The sequence below is a fragment of the Typopeltis vanoorti genome, chromosome 14, assembly GCF_054136105.1.
Source record: "Typopeltis vanoorti isolate ZY-2024b chromosome 14, IOZ_Tvanoo_1.0, whole genome shotgun sequence".
In the NCBI taxonomy this organism is placed as follows: Eukaryota; Metazoa; Arthropoda; class Arachnida; order Uropygi; family Thelyphonidae; genus Typopeltis; species Typopeltis vanoorti.
The window spans coordinates 32,507,635-32,527,931 of NC_143562.1; the positions used below are offsets into that span (position 1 = coordinate 32,507,635).

Consider the following 20,297-nt stretch of genomic DNA (forward strand, 5'->3'; position numbering starts at 1 on the left):
AAGTGGAAGGGGAGAAGTTCAGTTTATCATCCTCTTAATATGTAAATGTTCTGTAGCATGTTATAATATATTAAATAGCTTTAGGTATTTTTACCTTATTGTGACCACTGAGACACACGCCATTACAAATGCCATTTGTAGGACGGTAACTTAAAATAGGTGCACAGTGGACAGCAGTAATTGGCTTGTTTCATAACTGTTGATGGAATGTGTAGTATTCTAACCATTAATAGCAGATATGAAAACTTGGAAAGTTCAAAAAGAAGTGTTACAGGTTTCTTTTTAATTTTACTAAATTATATAATTTCTTTATATTCATTCTGAGAACTGATACATATACAAGCAAATTGGCTAGGGAACACATGTTATGGTGGATTAAGTGTTATAAATGATGGGTTATGTGGTGTAGAGAATCCTTGGACTTGATAATTGTTACCTATTAATGACAGGCAACTATGGTGAATTGCCCAGGCTGACACCTAACTAGTAAAATATTTGCCTGGCTGGTGAGCCAGCACAAAATGTTTCAAGCCTCGGGTATCACTCACACATCATGTTGGAAGATTTGGTGAAGGGAGGGGAGAAAAGACATAAATTGGTACCCCTGCTCTGGGAACACATGGCAACAGCAACATCAAGTGACTTACAAATCAGTAGACTGGAAGAACATCTAATAATCTAGCTTCCTAAATGCTAACTTCCTACCATTCTCTTTTCACTTGTGGATTCCTGTGTTAGTTTTTTGCACATATGCACAAATTCTCCTTAGCATCCAAAAAGTGCTCCAAACAGTGTTGAGCAACTGCGAATTCTCTTAGCAGCAGAGTATTTTTCCCATGTTTGTAATGTCTCAAAGGCTTGTTTAAAGAAGAAGAAGAAAAAAAATCCTAGATGCCATTCTTTAGGATGTAAACAAATAGTAATAGTTATCTATAAGATTAAAGTTTTAATGATTAACAAACTCTCTCTCTCTCTCTTACTGAATTACTTCAGCCTAGCCATGCTTTAAACATGGATATTCAGTCTGCGCTCTGTGCCTTTTTCCCCATTGCTTCCATTTATAGTGTTCACCACCAAGCTTTTATTTATCATTCCATTGCTATGTCATCTGCAACAAGTCATCCAATTTTCAGTTTATGGTTTCGTACCCACTACACTAACTTTTCATTTGATTTTGCTACCTGCCATGTCACAGAATGGGCTACTACCTCTTTGTTCCCACTATCTATAAGTTAAAACAGGACTTCCCAGTCCAAACTACACTGCAGCCCACTGAAATCTGACAGGTATTGATATATTTATATCATTTTAATGGATCCACAGACTGGTGATTGGGAAATACTCATCTCAAAGCATTCAAATAATAATAATAAATTAATTAATTAATAATAAAGTGCTTCTATCCTCCTTGCCTGTGTGATACCTATTATACTATAATGAAATTGCTTCATAATTTTAGGTATCTAGATCGTATCATTCGTCGCAGTGAGCTGGAAGATTTTTCTAAACTGTTACAGACACATCAGAAAGCCACTACCACTGATGGTAATGTAGTCATTTGAAATTATTTAAAATTCAAATAAACAGCTTATTAAAGTTATATGTAGTATTATGCTATAACTCTTTACAATATTCTACAATATTTTTGTAAACAAAAATATTGTAGAAACATTTTCTCTACTTTCCATAATATTTAACTCTGATATTCCATTCAAAATCATAAGCTTTACTTAAAAATAATGGATAGCTTTTTAGACATTAATGACACTCATAAATTTAACTGGATAACTTAGACAAAAATCAGTGATTGACTACTGATAACATACTAGCAAAATTAATAAATACTGTAAAAGATTGGAGGTTGCAGTATTATTGATAATTATTTAACAATAAGAAGTATTACAATGCCAAATTGATTAAAAAGAAAAAATAATAATAATAAATATTTGTGTAAAATAAACCTATTACTACAAACAGAAAACGTAAGTACGTAGAAGTAGGAAAAGAACAGTGTAAGTGCTTGATTTTTGAATACAAAAAATCTGAAATTAATTTATACATAAATGAGTAGCAAAGAGTATAGGAAAAGAAAATAAGCACTCTAAATATGGAATCAAGAGGAAAAGAGCAATAGCAAAAAAGGACAACAAAACTTTCACATTCGCGGTAGGAGCGAGAGCGAGATTGCAACACGTGCGCGGTTCTTATTTACTTACACGTATTCAATCCCAGTCTCAATTTTGCACATCGACATACAAGTGAGTGTTAATGTTCTAAAATTCATCAACATACATATTATAATTCAATCGTTATTCATTCATGAACTAAACTTCTCTATGTTAAAGAGTTGAGCAGGACTGGTAGTAATACTAGCGATATTAATACCAGTAGTTTATTAATATCACTAGTAATACCAGTGATATTACTAGTGATAGTAGTAGTAATAGTAATATAATACTATATTATACATATAATAAACACTGTAACTATAAAATAAACAATCTAAAAACCCACATAAGCGTCTTTTTTGCTTGTCCTATTATAATTACATAATAGTAAAATAGAGGGGGGTCGATAAAAAGTTAAGAAACTCTTGAAGGGGTTGACCAGTCAGAGAAATTTGGCGACCCCTGATCTAGGTGCTGCAGTCTATAGCCCTAAAGGACAGAAATATAAGATATGACAATACTGAATGCGACTTCTCATCTTGGCATCAATCACCTGTTTCATTAACTTTTCTTCTCCCATTCTGTTTTTTTTTTTTTTAGTGACTATATCTCTTAGATTAGTTCTGCTCACGTATTCTTGAATGCTAACAATATCACGTGTCTTCCTGATATCTTGATTTTTTTTTTAAATATGGGTCCACTATCTGTTTATTCCCCCTAATTTTTCTCAGAACTCTCATATATGTGGTCTAGTCTTTGATCAAGTGCTTTGTTTCTAACCCACTCGAACCAAAAAATTGGTTTCAGCTACTACTTGTATACAACTAGTTTAGTGTTCTGATTTCTCTTTTATTTCATATAAATTTCTTTAGCTTGCTCCCTACCATAACAGCTATGTCTATTGTCTTGTCTACTTCTATATTTAATTAACTTTTTCACTAAAAACTGTGCCTACATAGCTGAAATATTTTACTAGTTGTATAAGTTCTCTATTCAAAATGTAATAGAAGTTTTCTGTTACTGCCTATTTTCATAGTTTTGGTCTCTATTGCTATTTTCATGCCAAATTTGTTACAACTATTATTCGGTTTAGTTAGAGAATCCAGGAGACTAGCACTGGATGTGTTTAGAAGTACATCACATGCATAAAGCAAAGAGCTGAGTTCGATATCTCCAATTCTAATATCCGGTTTAATATCAGTTTCATTCATAATGCAATCCATATAGTTGAAGAAAAAGAGTGGAGATGGCGTGCAGCCTTGTCTTACACCTGATTTTACTTGAAACTATCTTCCTGTACATCCTTTAATTCTGGCCACTAACTTAAAACTTAAATATAGACTACTCGTATTCTGTCATTTCTTTTCTTTTCTTTACAAACCTTTGTTTGATACTTTTCAGTGTTGATATTCAATTTGATCCTGCTCAAAACTAATATGTGATCACTTCCTATTTCATACTCATGTCCTGAATGCATAAAGATACTGCTATCAGCATTAACTATTAAGTCTTTTCACTTGACATTAATATAATTAACATATTATACAATTTTTATGCAATTAACCAAACTATGAGGGTGGTCTGAAAAGTTCTTGGCCTCGACCATAGATGGCATCGCTATCGGCAAGATTTTTTTTTCTGTTGGTACATCTGTCATAAGCATCATGTGAATTTGCAAATCATTCTATCAAGTAGTTTGTTTTATACAGCTGTCTGAAGCAAAAGTGTTGTCTGTATACCTTGGAATGGATAAAATTGAGTATTTTGCAGTTATAAAATTCTTTCTAACAGAAGGTTTAACGCCAAAAGAAATTCATTCAAAGTTCATAAAAGTTTATGGGCACTCTTCTCCTTCATTTTTGGCAATTAAGAAATGGGCTGCAGAGTTTAAACATGGCCGTACCAGCCTTGAAGATGATCCACGTGAAGGATCATCTTCAAGCGCTGGAGCATCGCTGAAATAAATGTATTAGTCTTAAGGGAGATTATGTTGAAAAAGTAAAAATAATTTTGAAATTATAAATTTGTTTTTTCATTGTTAGGTCGAGATCTTTTCAAACCACCCTCATACATATTTCTGATGATGACCTTGATTTAAAGGTTGAAATGTTGAGAGTTATTTTAACTTAGTTTTAAGTAAAGTAATTTTTCTGACATAGGTGTTTGTCTTCATAATTTCTGCACAATGAATAACTTACTTTAATTAAGAACATTTAGTCATTGGAAGTGTTTAAAAAAATCATGATCAACTTGTCAAGCAACAAAGAATGGCTCACAGGCAGATCTCTTGAACGTTCTATGCATTTTCTAGCTCTCATATATACAACAATTGAATTGCATATGTTCATTGTTGTTGGTTTATTTCAAATATTCTGCATCATTGTTATATCACTCAGTTGTTGCTAAAATGCAGTGAGTGTCATGTCAGTTTAGTTTATTTTTTCACTTTCCTTATTTTGAAGTGTGATGTCCTCAAAGCTGGTTGAAATTAACATATGCATTGAGGTTAACAGACAGTCTTCATGTGGTTTTGATGCTAGATTTAAATGTTCAGTGTTTCCTATCCTCATTAGTTTTCAAAACAAGAAAGGTACACATTTTCAGCAAAATTTCTAACAATATAACAACCTCTTCTCATACACATCTGTCATCTCCTCACTCAAGATGATACTTTCCTATCTGTTCATGTTTCAGGCACTGTTGGGTTGGCAAGCATCAGTGAGCAGGGGGAAGAGTTTACTTAACTGAATATATTCATTCATCAGCAGAAATTCATTCGTTAGTTCTTTGTGTGTGTACACTTGTGTGAAGTTAAGCCTTTCCCCACTTTCTTAGTAAAACTTGTTTTTAATTATATTAGTTCCACATAGCAAATGTAGCAACTACTGTACTCTAAGCTTGAGGTATTTGTCAATATGCAATAGAGTTATTGTGATTTAGCTATAAATCATATGTCCAAAAGATGTGAAGATCTGGAATTTAGATTTACCAAATAAATATTATGTAGCATTTTATTTATTTATTTTTAAATAATATTATTTTAGTGAACTATTATTCTTGCTTTTGTATCTTTTAACTATATGTAGCCGTTTAATTTAATATTCACGTATTAAATCTAGGAATTCTTTTCTTTTTCCCATACAAGATGCAGTGATACACTTGAGCTTTCCATTATTATTTTATTCTTTCTGACTTTGATTCTTTGTTCTTCTCCAATGAAGATGTTTGAAAATGAAATTTTTATTTATTATATAACAAATCTGAAAACAAACCCCAACTCAACATCACCAGAGTTAAAGATCGGTATTATCAACATAAGAAGCCTGAATGGCAAAGAAATGGAGCCAGCTGAGGAATTAGATAAGTACCAGATCGACATAATAGGGGTGACTGAAACAAAAAAGACAAAAACTGGTGAGATCTTTCTGAGCAATAAATACAAAATGTTATATTCAGAAAATGACAATCAAGTAAAAGAAGGAGTAACCATAGTATTCAACACAAAATACGAGGCTAATCTTCTTAAATGGCAGCCAGTCTCAAGTAGAGTAATGTGGGCAAATATGAGAATAGGGAACTGGACAATGAGACTTATTTGTGCCTATAATCCCACAGAAGATTCTACTAAGGTAGAAGTGGAGGAATTTTTGAGGCTTTAGAAAAAGCAACTGACACAATGAAAAAGGAAGAGTTGGTCCTTGTTGGGGATCTAAATAGCAGAGTAGGAAATGATTGTGAGATATACAAAAATATTTTGGGAAAATTAGGAGAAAAGAGCAAAGCTAATAATAATGGCAAATATCTGTTGGATTTCTGCTCAGGACATGGACTGGTTATTATTAACACCATGTTCCAACATAAAAATGTGCACAAATTCACATGAAGAGAAGAGGCAAGGAATAAGAAAAGTCTCATTGACAATGTTATTGTTGCTAGTGATGTTTTCTCCCTGGTGCAGGACACCAGAGTGTACAGAGGATTTGAAATTGGAAGCGATCACTATTTAGCCTTGAGCAGGATAAAATTGAATTCATATTGAAAAGAATAACATGTAAGAAAGTTTTAAAGCGAATAAAAGTTGAGCAGTTCTCAGATGTGAACTGTAGACTAAAATACACAAAGATTATTGAAGAAAAAATGAAAGAGTTTGAGAACAGGAATCAAACCTTGGAGATTCAGTGGCAAACTCTGAAGAAAACATTGATTGATTCTGCCAGAGAGGCATGTGGTGAGGTTGTCTGCAAGGATAAAATAATCAGAACTCCCTGGTGGACACAGGAAGTTAAAGAGGCAGTGAAGGAAAAGAAGAAAGCATATCAAATGTTCCTGTCAAGTAAGTCAGCTTGTGCTCTTACAGAATACAGAGACAAATGCAAGAATGCTAAACACTGTGTAAAACTAGTTAAACAAAAGTAAAGGGGAAGACTTTGGTAAGAATATAGAAAATAAATATCAAGAAGGTTGCAAAATATTCTGGAGGTTGTTGAAGAAGCTTAGGAATGGAGGAAAGAGTGCTGTAAAAAGAGTTAGAGATGATAAAGGTGACATGAAAACGGAGAAAAAATATCCTTGAAGTATGGAGTAATTACTTTGAAAAACTGCTAAATGAAACAAGCAGTGATGACAGCACAGTGGTAAAAAACACTGACCAGGCATGCAGTCAGGAATACATATCCATACCTTAAGTAGAAAAAAAGCCATCAAAGGCTTGAAATGTGGAAAGGCAGCAGGAGTAGATGATATTCGACCAGAAATGCTTAAGTATGGTGGTATAAGAGTCTTACAGTGGCTGCACTGCACAGTTCAGAAAGCCTGGACAGAGGGACGAATTCCCGATGATTGGAGTAGAGCGCTCATAGTACCCATATATAAAAATGGAAATAAAACTGAATGTGAGAATTACAGAGGTATTTCCCTACCGAGTGTTCCTGGTAAGATCTATGCAAGTATACTTGAGAAACGGTTGAGAAGAATTGTGGAAGAAAAGCTTGGTGAAGAACAAGCTGGATTCAGGCCAAATAGAGGCCGTCAGGATCAGATTTTCACTTTACGACAAATAGTCGAGAAAGCATGGGAATATAACAGAGATCTGTATTTAAGTTTTGTCGATTTGGAAACGCATATGACAAGGTGCCAAGCGAGAAGCTATTCAATACGCTACAGTTATATGGTGTTAATGGTGCATTATATCAAGCAATACTTAGTCTTTATTTGAGTTGTAAGTCAGCAGTTAGAATTGAAGGAAGTACAGGAAGATGGTTTAATGTTAAATCTGGTGTGAGACAAGGATGTACATTATCCCCTCTGTTATTCATTATCTATATGGATCACATTATGAAGGAAAGTGGTATTAAACATGATATCAAAATTGGAGATGTTAATGTCAGCCAGCTCTTTGCTTTATGCTGACGATGTTATACTTCTAAATAAATCCTCTGCAAGATTCTCTGACTAAATTGAATAGCTGTTGTAATAGATATGGTATGAAGGTCAGCAATAAAAAGACAAAGACAATGAAAATAGGCAGAATCATTGAAAATGTCAACTGTGTTGTGAACGGAGAACCTGTGGAACAAGTGAAACATTTCAGCTACTTAGGCACGATTTTTACTGAAGATGGTAAATTAAATATAGAAATAGTCAACAGAATCAGCAAAGCTGGTATGGTAGGAAGTCAATTGAATAAATTCTTATGGATTAAGAGAGAAATTAGTTGGAACCCTAAATTAGCTGTATACAAGACAGTGTGTTCAAACCAGTTTTAACTTATGGATCGGAGAGCTGGGTCAGAAGTAAAACACTTGACCAAAGACTAGAGACTGCAGATCTGAGAGTCCTGAGAAAAATTATAGGCGTGAACAGATGGCATCAATGGCAATATCATATTAAAAACGAGGATATTAGGAAATTACTTGATATTGTCACCATCCAGGAATGTGTTAGCAGATCTAATCTCAGGTGATATGGTCACTTAAACAGAATGGGCGAAGAAAGATTAGCAAAACAAGTGTTCTCTGCCAGGTTGGCAGCAAAACGACCCAGAGAAGACCAAGATATAGGTGGATTGATACGGTACAAAGTGCCTTAGACGATAGAAATATAAGATCTGATAATGCTACAGTCTTGACAAGTAACATACTGATTTGGAGAAAAATTGTAGATAGGAAGTTAGTAATAATGTAATTTTTTTCATGTAGTACTATCATATCTTGTACACCCCTTGAGGGTACATGGGAGGAATTTGATGATGATGATGATATTTTAACTTTATATAAATGTTAGTCAAACTTATTAAAAACTACTTTCATTATTAATCTGTTTAAATATTCTTTGAAACAAATTGTAAATTTATTTTATGGTGTGATTACCTGCCTCAGAAAATTATCAGAATGGCTGTATTATAGATGTTATTGGATATTCATTATTCACCAGTAACTGATCTCATTTTTAGGCTCCACTATACTAGACAGAGCAGTAATAGAACATAACCTCCTTTCTGCGAGTAAGCTTTATAATAATATAACATTTGAAGAGCTTGGTGCATTGTTAGAAATTCCTCCTGAAAAGGTATGTTTTAATATAGAAAAATTGTATAATCAGTAAAATGTATAAATTGTGTTATTAATCATACTGTGTTTGTTAGTAAAAAGATTAAACTGATACAGAATAAATAAGTCATAATTGTTTTGTTAAAAAGTTTACAGCATAATGATTCCTGATCTGTACTTTTCACAACTACCATAGTATATTTTTGACTGGCAAAAATGAACAATAAATCAGCTTCGTAAAGTAAGGGCTGTAATTTCTGTGTGTTTGGATAAATGAATTAGATTTTAAAAAAAAATCTCTGCTCATAGATAACAGTAAGATAATTATACTTTTTATATTTATTTGGATTTAAAGGTAACTTTGTTGAAGTGAATTTTTACATTGTTAAATTTAAGGAATTATCTTGAACAGCATCATTTAAACATAGCTTTCATTATTACTGTGGATTTTTAATAGCTTTTGCACAGACTTGACTCACCATCATTACTGAATTATGGAATATCTTAAAAACTAAGGTTTATACTCTGTTTTTTGTACAGCTTGTTTTTCATATTTTATTGTTAATTATTGGTCAAAAAAGAAAAGGCAGAAATACATTTGCTTTTTAATTCAAACTTTTGGGAACCATAGAAGTAGTTTATTATAGTGATTAGTTTGCTTGTAAAAGTGATTTTTGGCTTAGCATTGTGCTAGTGGGATTTTGGTTAGCAATGTTCATTAGTTTGTTATAGTGAGAGTTGACTGTATTGTTGTCTCCTATTTTTCAGTGGTACTCACTTTAAGATCCTATAGTAAATTCAAATGAAATTGGCAGCATTTTTTCTTCTTGCAAATTATACAGACTGAACTAGTGAATACACAAACTGATAAACATAATAATACATTAGCCTTGTTGCAGTTTCAACATTAATTCTAATTAATCCAACCTCAAATCATAGTAAGTGATGATAATAAAAAAAAATCTTAGTACAGTAATGAATACCTCATTTTAAAAATAAATAATGTGGGATAAGGCTCATAGATTTATTTTTAAAAAATTAAACTTCATCATGATTGCTGTTAATTAGCTGACAGTATCATTGTGAAATGCAGTAGAGAAGAACACACAAAAAAATATCTTAACAACCTTTTTTTATTATTTATTTATTTATTCTTATGGCAAAAGGAATACAGAACAGCTACAGGTCAATGTCCACTCTGGAAAGCCAATCCAAGGCCTCATCTGTCACTTTGTGGATGTCCTGTAGGCCACCACCGTGCAATTGGCATTTGGCAATCATTCACAATATGAGTAATCGAATTGAGTAATGAGTAATTAAAGATAAATCTATGAGCCTTACCCTGCATTATTGATTTTTTTCGCAAGTAACGTTTGTTTTTAAATAAATGTGGAAGGGGGCTTTGTCACTTTGTTCATGCAGACCTAAAACTAAGTTTATCTATTCTAACATACTTTTTCTAGGATTAATATATATATGGGATTTATGTGAAAGAATTTCACTAGCAAAGTGCAAATATTTATTGTAAAATATTAATATATAACTGTAACAAATATTGTAAACGATAGTAAAAAATTTTTTCAGGGTAAAGAAATTCAACATGAGCTCCATGTGTGCTCCAGCATTTCTGGAGAAATTGTAGGTACAACTATTGATTTTATACTTCATCTTATATGCAACTCCATAGGGAAGGGTGGGAGAATTTAAGGATTATATTTATTTGAATTCGATAGGTCAAATCTGTGAGATGAGGAAATTGGTTCTTTTTCTGTTCAACTATCTGTTTGGTAAATAGTCATCCAAAGTTTTCAGCTGTTCTTTAAGGCTAAGTTTCTCAACATTTCCAGTTTCTTTAAATTTATTATACCACTGCATGATACATTTCTCATCAGTTGGAGTCAGGCATATTTGTACTCTTATTGCACACACAAATTAGTGACCCAAATTTTGCTTACGATAAAAAATATGTTGCGTCTTGGAACTGTTACCATTTTGACACCTCCGAGTAGAATCTGATGAGTATGCATTCACACTAAACTTTGAGTAGGTAAACAACTATTTTTAAGTAACTATCAACAGTTCAAAAATTATATCCTTGTACAAAAATTTTATTCTTCTTTGTAAATAATTTTAAGTTTGAACTCTATACAAGCACAAGATTATGTATAAAAAACTGTTTACATTATTCTGATTTCCTCTCTTTCACACACCTTCCATTATGATACTTTTTATGTAAATCTTATAAAAGGTTGTGATTAAGTTGGTTTCAGAAAATTACTAGTAAAAAATATTCATGTAATATACATCTGTTATATTATCTATAGACTGGTCTCCCTCCCCCCAAATGCTATTAAAGTATTCAAGGGCTAGGGATGAATCTATCCTATTTTATTTTATTTCATTTCATCTTATGCAGTGGGAGTCTACAAGGAAAGTCCCACGCTTGGCCACCGTGGGATGAATTGGGGATCAAAATTTCCCAGAAGGTCCTATTTACTTTTTTTCTCATAGCAACTTCACTCTAAAATGCTTTGGTTGTGCCTTACAATACATCTTATGCAGAATAATCAGCTGCATTCAGGGCTTAGGCAGAGGTCCTGTTTGAGAAGTGTATTACAGTCTCCAACAAGTCAGTGTTATTGTGAACAAGGAATACAAAAGGTATAGTATTAAACTTAGAGGGGAATTTTACATAGGTATATGGAATGTGCGAGGTCTACTGATGATATTGTCTGTAAAGAGATGGAGAGGTATGAAATTAACATCATGGAAATTACAGAGACCAGATGGAATGTTATTTCAAAAGACAGGAGTAAGCTAGTTGTTTATTCAGGAGGTGACTCAAAGCATCATGGGATAGCTGTGATACTGAAGACAATTCAGGCACGAACCCTTCTTGGTTATAATCCCATTGATAACAGGATACTTTGTATTAGAGTTAAGGCTCATCCTACAATGGGTTAATTATAGTAGCACCCCACATAGATTGGCCTGATGAAGACAGTGAGGAATTCTATGAAACTTAAAAGATTGTTTTTGACTACCTACCAAGGAGAGATGTACTTTACATCATAAGAGACTTTAATGCAGAAGTGAGAAAGAGTATGCGAGTGTGGCATGTTTGGTCTGGGTGAACATTACACCTATGGTGAAAGACTGTTGGAATTTGCCCATGCTAACACACCCACGACAGACCTATACTTGGACATCTAACTGATAGGTCAAAGGGACCAGATTGATTACATCCTGGCTCTCAAATGGTGGAAGACAAGCATCTCTGATGTACATACTTGTTCTGGAGCAGATTGTGGTACAGACCATCAGTTAGTAAGAGCCATAGTAAGACTAAGACTCTGAAACCTTCCAAGTCAGGCAAGTTCCACTATACTAGATGTCAGAGTAATTCCTAGTGGATTCACAGAAGAAACAACAACTTGGTTGGATGATTTTTTGGAGACTAGCAAGGAGAACTCACTGGAAATGCTTTGGGAAGGAGTCAAGGTTATAATATATAATACAGCCAAGAAGTATCTCAGCCTAATAAGATCAGCCAAGAGACCCATGTATATCAGATTCAACATGGGATCTAATCGAAAGAAGGCAGTTGGAGAAACAAAGAGACACGTGGACTGAAGAATATAAGAGATTACATACAGAAGTCAGAAGAGCCCTCAGTCTTCACATTTGTCTAATAAATGTGAAGACAGAGTTTCAGATGACGAGGCACAATTATAAAAGGTTGTTTTGTTTAGATTGTGACTTAAAGCACACGTTTAAAACCAAATTGAATGTCATTAAAGAAAGGAATGGAGCAGTACTAACAGAAGAACTGGAAATCAAAAACAGATGGAAAGAATACTGTGAGGAACCATACACCAGGAAAATTTCAATTTGGAACTTCTTCCACTTAGGCACGATGTTGAAAGATCAGTTAAACAGCTTAATAGCAGTAAGGAACTGGGTGCAGATTGAATTCCAGAAGAGTAAAGGCTACATGGAATGGAGGGATAAGAATGTCTCATAGATTGATTTCAAGAATGTGGGAAGGATCATGGCCTAGAGACTGGAAGAAGTTGGTTTTCATACCTTTACATAAGAAGTGAGACATGAAGGATTGTAATAACTTTTAGTTTCCTCTCATGCAAGCAAGATTTTATTAAAGATCATTCTCGATAGGATTGAGGCCAAGTCGAAGCAGAGATGTCCAAGAAACAAGCAGATTTTAGGAAAGGTAAGGGTACCAGAAATCAGATCCCTTGCCTTAGACAGATCATAGAAAAGTATAAGGAATTTAGACTCCACATGGTAATGTGTTTTATAGACTACTCTAAAGCTTTTGACTGTGTTCACATGTGAAACTGTTGGAAGTAATGAAAAGAATGGGTTTTCCTCAAAACACTATCAGGTTGATGGCTAACTTGTACACTGAGCAAGAAGTGGTATAAACAGCTGTTGGATTAACTGATTGGCTTCAGTTTGGAAAGGGAGTTAGGCAAGGATGCCTACTTTCTCCTCGCCTATTTAGAATCTGTGTTGATGGCCATTTGCGGAGCATTGGATGAGCTTGAGATAGGAATTAGGACAGATGGAAGATTCATCAGTAATCTGAAATATGCTGATGATACTGTAATAACAAGAAAGAACTAGAACAAATTCTTGATAAAGTTAATGAGATCAATAAGAACAAAAGACTTCAGTTCAATCCTAGCAAGACAAAGATTATTGTTCTCAAAGGAAATACAGACAGGGAAGCTCCTGAGAAACAAACTTATCTTAATGGGGAAGGAATTGATGAAATCAGCAGTTTCGAGTGCCTGGGATACATTACTGATGTGAAGAATTGCTGTTCATAAGACATCAAAAGAAGATTAGGAATGGCTAAAACAAGTCAGAGACTTGTCTAAAATCTGGAAGGATGGATCTGTCTCCACGGGAACAAAGTTGAGCATTTTAGATATTATTATTATTAAGAGAAACCTCCAGGGAGGCAACATACTACACACACCAGCTATCATACTTATTCTTGAATTCATTCACACTGCTTGCACACACAATATCCAATAGCAATCCATTCCAGTCACGCACCACCCTGTAAGAGAAAAATCTAGCCCTCATCCCTTCTTAGCGACATTCATTCTCAGCTTCAAAGGATGCCCACTTGTCCTTTCCCCACCCTCCATAAAATGAAAATATAATCAACCAAAATCCTGTATGACCCTTTCAGAAGTTTGTACGTCTCAATCATATCATCCCTCTTTCTTCTGTTTCTAGTGTCGGCAGTCTACAAACTCTCAATCTGTCTTCATAATCAGTATTCCACAATCCTGATATCATTTTTAACACTCCTTTGAATCTCTCCACTGTATCAGAATCACAACGAAAACCAGGAGACCATATCTGTGGACAATAGTATAAATGAGATCTTTTCAAGGTCTTGTGAAGAGGCAAAATGTCATCCTTATCTTTACACGTGAATGTTCGTTTCAGCGTTGCAATTATCTTTTGAGTGGTATTTGAAACTTTATTGAAGTGGTATTGAACTTTAACTTCCTATTTACTAACACTCCAAACTCCCTGGCCTGATAAGTTTCTTCTAGCATAATCCCACCAATATAATACGACATTGGATATCTAATCGTGCCAAAGTGCATGACTTTACATTTACTGATGTTGAACTGATATCCATTTTCCCATGCCCACAATTCCAGCCTATTCAAATCATTTTGCAAGTACTGCATATTAGCAGATTCCTGGTTGCCCTACCTGTCTTTGCATCATCAGCAAATAGCTGTATCTCACCTGTCGAATCCTTCCCAATATCATTAATGTACAGATAGAAGAACCTAAAGAAGTCTTATAGAAAAAGGATAGCCTGCTTTTGAAATGTTGTGTATTGAGGGTGTAATATACTGAAAGGCAGATAAATGGATGAGTGGTAGAAAGGATCAGTAAAACTTTAAGGCTCCTTAATTGACAGATGAAAGTTGAAATACTTTGGACACATTGAAAGGATGGAAGGAGGACTTCTCAAAATAGTAATAGAAGGTAAAGTTCCTTGAAAAAGAGGAAGGAGTAGACTGTCAGTGAGATGGATGGGTAGTGTGTCTGGAGTGACTGATCTTCAGAGCGTTGAAGCCTGCAGAAAACCATACAACAAACAGGACTACATAGTGAAGATTGGTACGGCACATCACCGACCATCTGAATGGCCATAAGACATATGCTGATGTCCAATGAACAGGTGTATGGATCAGAAAATTATTCTCATAAGTAGAAAGTTTCTGTATGCATATATGTGTGTGTGTGTGTGTGTGTGTAGTCAAATATCATTCTCTTTAATACATGTTATGAAGATAGATGTTTTCATTTATCCTATTTAAAATGTTCACATTGTGATGTGTTTTGCATATGTTATACATCTGTCAAGACACTGTTACAAAAGTAACATTACATTACAAATATGGCAAATTAAAATATTTAATTACAAAAAGAGTATTTATTAATGGATTTTTTTTTTTTCAACAAATTTGATAAAGATAATCATTGCAATAATAAACAATAATTGCTATAATGTTGAATATTATAGTAAACTGGGGGCTACAGGTTTGGTTTTCATCAACAATCATTTCTCTTATGTATAGTCTCTGAGACATCAATAGTTTTAAAATTCAGATCTCACACGAGTTTTATGGTGTTTCTTTTTACTGCAGTTGCTGTCTAAAAAACAAGATTAAAAGGATTAGAAAAGATTTTTGTGTAAATAAAATTCCATAGCAATAAAATGCTAGGAATTATATATTTGGTTTAATCCTTTATCCAAGTGTATGCAAACAAAGTTTGCACCTGAAGTATTTTCAGGACTGGGGCAGCTAACTCATGGTAAAGGTGGGATAAGTTCGGATCGCTTTCTTTAGTATCCCATAATGCAAAGCATATCTCCTTGCTGACATGTATATTGTTATGCATTAAGAGAAGGATCACTACCCAGACCGGTCTGCAAGGAGATGTGTTTTGCATTATGGGATACTAAGGCAAGTGATCAGAAATTATCCCACTTTTGTTTGCTTACACTTGGATATAGGATTAAACCAAATATATAATTGGTAGCATAGCCAAGTGAAAAAACTTCCACCAAAATGCTATAAAGTTTTCTGTAGTTAATGAAACAATTACCAAAAATAGTGTGGATCCTTAAACAGCTACAGATTTTTGCACAGGGTTGTTCCCATGACTTGGATATAGTAAGATTATAATCTGTGAGTGGAAACTGGAAAAATGGTAAATCAAGAAAATCAGGCTCTCTGCTCATCAGTGGCTTTTGTTTAGTATACTTATTTTGTCAAATACCAAATTTGTCACTCAACAATATTGTAAAAATGTTTTCTATGAAATCATTAATTATCACAAAGTTTTCTATAATAAAATTTCCATTAAAGATAATTTTGAAGTTTATAGAACTTGGCCGTATACAGTATTTCCTGATCTTATGACTCAGTTGGATAATTGAAGGTTCAGTTAACTGAAGATGCAGTTACATGGATGTTATACTGGAAGTTACACTAACCCATATTACTCTCAGGTTGTGTAACACAAAAATCTGCATACTGTTGCAATTTTTCAAAGCCACTACTACTGACACCAAATTTTTATACATTTTTAACTTATGATTCTTTTTTAGTCTGTATTAAGAGAGATGAACCTTCATAATGCAGATGAAAGAATGATGGCATTCACATTTTGAGTGGACAACACCTGAATCCAATTCTTATTGTGACAAGAGACAGTTATTTAGACTTTCCCCTCCCCTTCAGTTGAAGGTGAGTTAGCCGATGTCATTCATAAGGAGTAACATTTTTTTCTTCCCAGAAACTCCAATTTTTCATCTTATAAAACAGGCAAATTGGCCACAGAATACATGTAATTAACAGACAGATATACTATATATTATATAAACATCATTTATTTCACTGTTGCAATCAATAGTACATAAGACAAAGCATTGTAAGGAAAGGAAGTGATCTTGGTTTCTCTGCTCTTTAAATCAATACTTTGATTTTAATTTTCTTCAAAGAGTAATAAGAAAAGAGAAGCTATATGAATGGGTAAAAAAATATCAGACAGTCAAAAAATGGTACGTTGTTTCATGCCATTGTTATATTGACATTAACATATGGTCTGACTGAAATTGAATTAACTCCAGATTTTAATCACAATCCTAAATACCAAAATGTGATCTAGCAAGGCAATTATTATTAGCCTTCCAGATAATTATTTTATGAGGGTTGTTTGAAAAGTTTGGTAAAAAAAAAATAAGTTAAACACATTTTTTTGGAAAAAATCACCTTTATTTCTCAACATAGTCTCTGTCGAGGTCTACACATTTGGTCCAGTGAATTTCCAGTTTTTTTTACTCCATCTAAAAAGTAGGATTTGTTAAATTGTGCAAAATAGTCATCAACAGCCTTAATAAATCCTTGTTCTAAGAAAATTTTTTCCTGCCAAGCCAGATTTTTAAGTTTGGGAACAAGAAGTCACATGGGGCCAAGTCCGTAGAATACAGTGGATGTGGAACCAATTCGAACCTCGTTTCATGCAATTTTGCCATTGCAACAGCCGATGTGTGGGGCAGTGCATTGTCTTGATGAAAGAGCATTTTTTTGTGCACCAATCTTGGTCGTTTTTTCCTCAGTTCTTTTAAACGGTGACGCATAATAGACTCCTATTATTGTTTTACCCTTTTCCAAATAGTCTATCGTGATAATTCCTTGGGAATCCCCAAAAAAAAAACAGTGGCCCCATCACCTTCCAAGCTGACAAAACGGTCTTCGCTTTTTTCATTGCTCTTTCACCAGGCATTGTCCACTGTTTTCACTGCTGCTTGGACTCAGGTGTGCAGTGGTGGATCCAAGTTTTGTCTTCAATCACGAGTCGACACAAAAAAAAATCCTGTGAATTGTGATTAAACATCGCCAAACACTGCATTGAAATGTCTTTTCACATGTGTGTTTGATCGACAGTCAACAATCGCGGCACACATGTGCAATTTTTCATGCAGGATATTATACACCCGTTCAGTTGAGATGTCTGCAATCTCATGCACTTTCACTTGCTGGTCTTCCATAATGATACCATGGATTTTGTCAATCATTTCCTTTGCAGTGACCTCAGTCAGACGTCTGGAGCGTGCTTCATCTTCGATGGACTTATGGCCATGTTTAAACTCATTTATCCAAAAATAAATAGTCTTTAATGCTTGTGCAGAGTCCCCATGAACTGCATCTAACTTGGCTGTGATCTGCACGGCCGTCCACTTCTTCAAATAAAAGTGTTTTATCACCGCACGAAACTTGTTTTTCTCCATTTTTATGAAAAATGGGAACATGGTTGTTTTAAATGTTTGCTAAATGAGAACGCGCTGCACGTGGCTAAAATTTTGCCAGGTGTCAATGGAAAGGATAATACTGGTATGAATAACGAATTGTGTCACCATCCATTGGAAATTTACCAAACTTTTCAAACAACCCTCATAGTCTCTTTTCTATAAAACTTTTGGTAATACTCCTGATGATGTAAGTCTTTTTTGATTTATGAAACTTATAGGATTAGTTTTTTCATTAAACTCATTATGTTAAAACATGTGGTCTCAATACCGGAAACTATTTACAGAACTGCTAAACCACAGAAACTTAAGTATTCAATTATTATTCTTGTTTCAAATTATTTTGCCAATAAAAACAGCTCATTATTTTCATTGAAAAAAAAAAAACTAATAGTGAAAAATTAATGTGTTGCAACAGCGTATGCATATAATCAAATGTACAATTAGCAGGTGTTTATAACGGCTAATTGTACATTTTACATATATGATTTTTTGAAAGAGTTCAGTGCTGAATTTGTGTTCAAAGAACTCTATTGAATAGTGGTACTTATGTAAAAAATCTCACAGTGTATTATTTGTTCCCATCCATAGCGATAATGTGCTATAGGTTTATGTAATTATATTTTATGTTAGTATTTATAACTCCTCTCAATGAAAGGTTGTAAACCTTTTGCATGTGGGAGTTACATTAAGAATATATGTAATTTATTTTGCTGCTGCAAATGTCTGATTTAACTAGAAATTTGAAATTAGCTAACAAATATACCACCCCTTATTATGCCGATAAAAAAATAATTCGGTAATCATAATATATAAGTAGAGAACTTAAAATATGACAAATGTTATCATCATCATCATCAAATTCCTGCCATGTACCCTCAAGGGGTGTAGAGGATATGACAGTACTACATGAAAAAAATTACATCATTATTAACTTCCTATCTACAATTTTCCTCCAAATCATTCTGTTACTTGTCAAGACTCCAATATTATCATTATCAGATTTTATATTCCAGTCGTCTAAGGCACATTGTACCATATCAATCCACCTATATCTTGGTCTTCCTCTGGGTCGTTTTCCTGCCAACCTGGCAGAGAACACTTGTTTTGCTAATCTTTCTTCGTCCATTCTGTTTAAGTGACCATACCACCTGAGATTAGCTCTCCTAACGCATTCCTGGATGTTGACAATGTCAAGTTCTTTCCTAATATCCTCGTTTTTAATATGATATTGCCATTGATGCCATCTGTTCACACCTATAATCTTTCTCAGGACTCTCATATCTGCGGTCTCTAGTCTTTGGTCAAGTGTTTTACTTCTGACCCAGCTCTCAGATCCATAAGTTAAAACTGGTTTGAACACTGTCTTGTATACAACTAATTTAGTGTTCCGACCAATTTCTCTCTTATTCCATACGAATTTATTCAATTGACTTCCTACCATACCAGCTTTGCTGATTCTGTTGTCTATTTCTATATTTAATTTACCTTCACTAAAAATCGTGCCTAAGTAGCTGAAATGTTTCACTAGTTCCACAGGTTCTCCATTGACAACACAGTTGAAATTTTCAATGATTCTGCCTATTTTCATTGTCTTTGTCTTTTTATTGCTGACCTTCATACCATATCTATTAAAACAGCTATTCAATTTAGTCAGAGAATCTTCCAGACTTGTAGCGGATTTATTTAGAAGTATAACATCATCCGCATAAAGCAAAGAGCTGACATTAACATCTCCAATTTTGATATCATGTTTAATACCACTTTCCTTCATAATGTGATCCATATAGATAATGAATAACAGAGGGGATAATGTACATCCTTGTCTCACACCAGATTTAACATTAAACCATCTTCCTGTACTTCCTTCAATTCTAACTGCTGACTTACAACTCAAATAAAGAATAAGTATTGCTTGATATAATGCCCCATTGACACCATATAACTGTAGCATATTGAATAGCTTCTCTCTTGGCACCTTGTCATATGCGTTTTCCAAATCGACAAAACTTAAATAGAGATCTTAGTTATATTCCCATGCTTTCTCGACTATTTGTCGTAAAGAGAAGATCTGATCCTGACAGCCTCTATTTGGCCTGAATCCAGCTTGTTCTTCACCAAGCTTTTCTTCCACAATTCTTCTCAACCATTTCTCAAGTATACTTGCATAGATCTTACCAGGAACACTCAGTAGGGAAATAC

At 34.0% G+C, this 20,297-nt stretch overlaps 1 protein-coding gene across 2 annotated transcripts in view; it reads left to right on the top strand.

Moving 5' to 3' along the window:
- Positions 1 to 20,297, top strand: part of CSN4 (COP9 signalosome subunit 4) — a 253,522-nt gene that overhangs the window by 178,660 nt on the left and 54,565 nt on the right. For both annotated transcript variants that reach the window (XM_090404172.1, XM_090404173.1), the window contains exons 8-9: positions 1,460 to 1,545; positions 8,620 to 8,735. In XM_090404172.1, coding sequence (XP_090260298.1) covers positions 1,460 to 1,545; positions 8,620 to 8,735 — 202 coding nt within the window. The remainder of the gene's footprint in view (positions 1 to 1,459; positions 1,546 to 8,619; positions 8,736 to 20,297) is intronic.